General features: G+C 36.3%; 1 protein-coding gene across 1 annotated transcript in view; it reads right to left on the bottom strand.

Annotated features, from left to right (window-relative positions):
* The window catches only part of LOC105266045 (uncharacterized), an 8,298-nt gene extending 6,355 nt beyond the window's left edge, over positions 1 to 1,943 (bottom strand). The window contains exons 1-2 of the mRNA XM_011303928.1: positions 1,772 to 1,943; positions 1,231 to 1,481 (exon numbers count right to left, since the gene is read on the bottom strand). Coding sequence (XP_011302230.1) covers positions 1,231 to 1,417 — 187 coding nt within the window. The 5' untranslated portion in view covers positions 1,418 to 1,481; positions 1,772 to 1,943. The remainder of the gene's footprint in view (positions 1 to 1,230; positions 1,482 to 1,771) is intronic.
* Positions 1,944 to 3,066: the final 1,123 nt, after the last annotated feature.

Genomic DNA, 3,066 nt, shown 5'->3' with positions numbered 1-3,066 from the left:
AATGGACTTGTTAGGTTTCAGTCGTCTTCGATGAAAAATGAAAGGGAAAACATTTGAAAGGTCAAGTTTAACCGAAAGTTTAAGAACGTTCTTCACCCATATATAGTCAAAATTCACATTTAAAAATTGTTTTTGGCAGATTATCGAAGAAATTGATGTGCAAAAATATAACGTTTTTGCGTTTTGTCATTATTTAATGACTCACGAAGATTTGTGGTGCCGCGATCATTGTCATGTATTTTTTCCACAGTTTTGTGATTTAACAAACAAGTTGAAAAAAAAGCAGAAAAGTTTTTGCACCGCCTTGAAACTTCGTGAGTTATTAAATAGTGACAAAACGCGGAAACATTATATTTGTTTACGTCGATCCCATAGTAAGTTTGGCAGAAAAATGAACGAACGTTAATTTTGATTATACATATATATGGGTAATGAACAACCTTAAGGGAACTGCGAAGTTACGAGTGGAAGGAAGAAAATTCTAAAACATACGGGAATTAAGTAACAATTAAAATCCGAATAGCCAATAGCTAATCATTTGGATAATTACAGGGAATTTAATTACATCTCCATTAGGTACAAGGTCTAAAATATTTCTTCCCGACTTTGCACGATTTCTATGAGCCTTCCTAGAATACGTACGGCAGAATGGGCCAAAAAGTGATGGTGAATGTTTAAAATTGATGATTGGCTAACTCGATTGTTAATATAAAGTTCATCGTTAACATTAATCTAAAATTATTCAAATGAGATTGTCCACGTTACTCTGAAATAGAAAATTGAAATATAAAAACTATCGATTTTAGTTGAGCGATTGTTCGTTCCTCTATTCTTTTTCTTCCTCAGTTTCTGTGTACATCAAAGCGGAATTTATCATTTCACAGAGGCAATAATAATTAACGTCAGCATTTGTTTCAACGATCCACTTCATCCCCGTCTTCAAAAATTGAACCTGAAGCGATAATTTCCATAGATTCCGTAACCCGAGAAAAATTGGCGAAATTTATATCGGAAAGGACGGCGGAAAAAAAGGAAAAGGGAAATAATTTCATATGCAAAGATACCGACAATCGACTAAAAGTTTTCAACTTCCGCCTCATTCGACTATGATAACACTCAGGCTTTCCCTTTCGCCTCCAGTCATTATGTGTACCGAGGAAACTGTTGTTTCCGGCCAGTGCTCATTACGTGCTAACGCAATACCTAGTTACTCATAGAGACTTAACTTACGTGGATTAACGGAATATGCAAGTTTCTTCACGAAATTCGTTATCCTCACAGCGGCGATTATCACCGGAAATCCAACCAATTGCACCGGTAGTTCGAAGACTGGCTCTTGAGGATTTGGGGCTGCCGTCACATTTCCAAATACAAGGAAACAGCCGAGAAGAAGGACACAGACCTGTGATAGCTGCATTCTTTACGAAAGTGTTTCGATGAATAGCCTTCTCCACAGTTCCAGCGATAATGATTTCATTAAACTGAAATAGTTTGAAAGTTCATTCTACTAAATTGCGCAACAACATAATTTTGCGTAAACATATTCCCTGTAATTATTCGTTATTAATCACCGGAATTTCTCATTATCCTAGAGGGAAAATTACGCAAAATATAATTACACGAATTTCCGCCAATTTCACTTTGCCATAACACAAAATCATCAAACTCAACACCTCAGGGCTGCATAATATGGAAAAATGAATCGGACGAGTATTGATGGTAGAATAATCGTCAAAGACTGATAATTTGAATAATAATGCACAATACGTACTTAAAAAATAGTAAACGTGATTGATGCGTACACTGGAACGCCTTTGAATCGCGACGACAATGTCAGCCGCCTGATAAAAACTGGTTGCTCGAAAATTCTACCTAGCGGTTCAGACCAGGCTCATTTCCAGGAGAGAAAGTATTCGGGCTAGCCCCACTCGCCAACCGCTGAGCGTATTGCTGGTGGATTTAAACGGAGCAGAACGTATGAATCGACAATTGCGACATTAATCGGCACTGGATGCGGCAACGTGATGAGCGGCACGTCTACTTTATCAATGGGGATTGAGTGAAAATGATTGAGTAGCAATGGAATTTCGATTTTTCTGCACTTTTCATCATTAAAGCGCATTGAAATGAAGAAACGACGAATTCAACACAGATTATAGACCTAAGAATCATTTTATGAACTCGAATATTACCATTACTTTCATTAAGAGAACCTGTTTGAGCATATAGCAGTGTGCTATTTGTTATGCTCCAGCTCACTCCGCAAAACGGGGCACGTATTCCGACTATTATTACATCCTTACTTGCTATGCCTAAGAACTTTGGCAGGTTTCATAAGATGATGTACATTGATGAGGACGGCTTTCTAAACATTTACTTTCAAAATCGTTTGATGAGCTATTGATGATGTAACACGTGTCATGATCATCACTTGATTGATGAGACCTGTGAAAATCTTGAGAAATTATTTATCATTGTTTCACTATTCCACAAGAGACTTTAGAATAGATGTAATTTTTTTCTCTTCATTTCATCTGAGAGTGTCTTTAATATTTCTAGTTGAATTTAAAACATTTTACAAGTATATTTTTCTTCAACACGGCTAAGCTGTTCAAATATTTCATTTTAAACCAGTAATTTTTTTTCACTTGAAAAACTGGATTAAGCACTTTGCTGTCTTTCTATTGGAATTATTGTGATAATCTAAACAATCAATATTGTTAGACGCCGTTATTGTTTCAATCGTAATTTGTTAATTGATTTTCCAGAAAATAGCATTTCCCAGGGTCTGCGTCTGGAAAACTTTTGTTAAAGCCATGCAGTGGAAAACGTATCACGATATCATCAGATTATCGAGGGATGATCAGTTTGCCACGGCTAGACCTGACTACAACTATTGTTCTCATTTTCCGGATGCTCCTTTTCAATATATACAATTTTTCAATAACTAATCTTGCAATCATTGGAAACGAACCAAATCATTTAATAAGTTATAGGGTAGAAAGAGAGATTCGCTTGGGCCTAGAGATCAGGATAAGAAGAAGCTGAAGCAGCATATATCCCCGA

This window comes from Fopius arisanus, unplaced genomic scaffold (assembly GCF_000806365.1).
Source record: "Fopius arisanus strain USDA-PBARC FA_bdor unplaced genomic scaffold, ASM80636v1 scaffold00035, whole genome shotgun sequence".
NCBI lineage: Eukaryota > Metazoa > Arthropoda > Insecta > Hymenoptera > Braconidae > Fopius > Fopius arisanus.
This window is presented reverse-complemented; position numbering and strand designations above follow the sequence as displayed.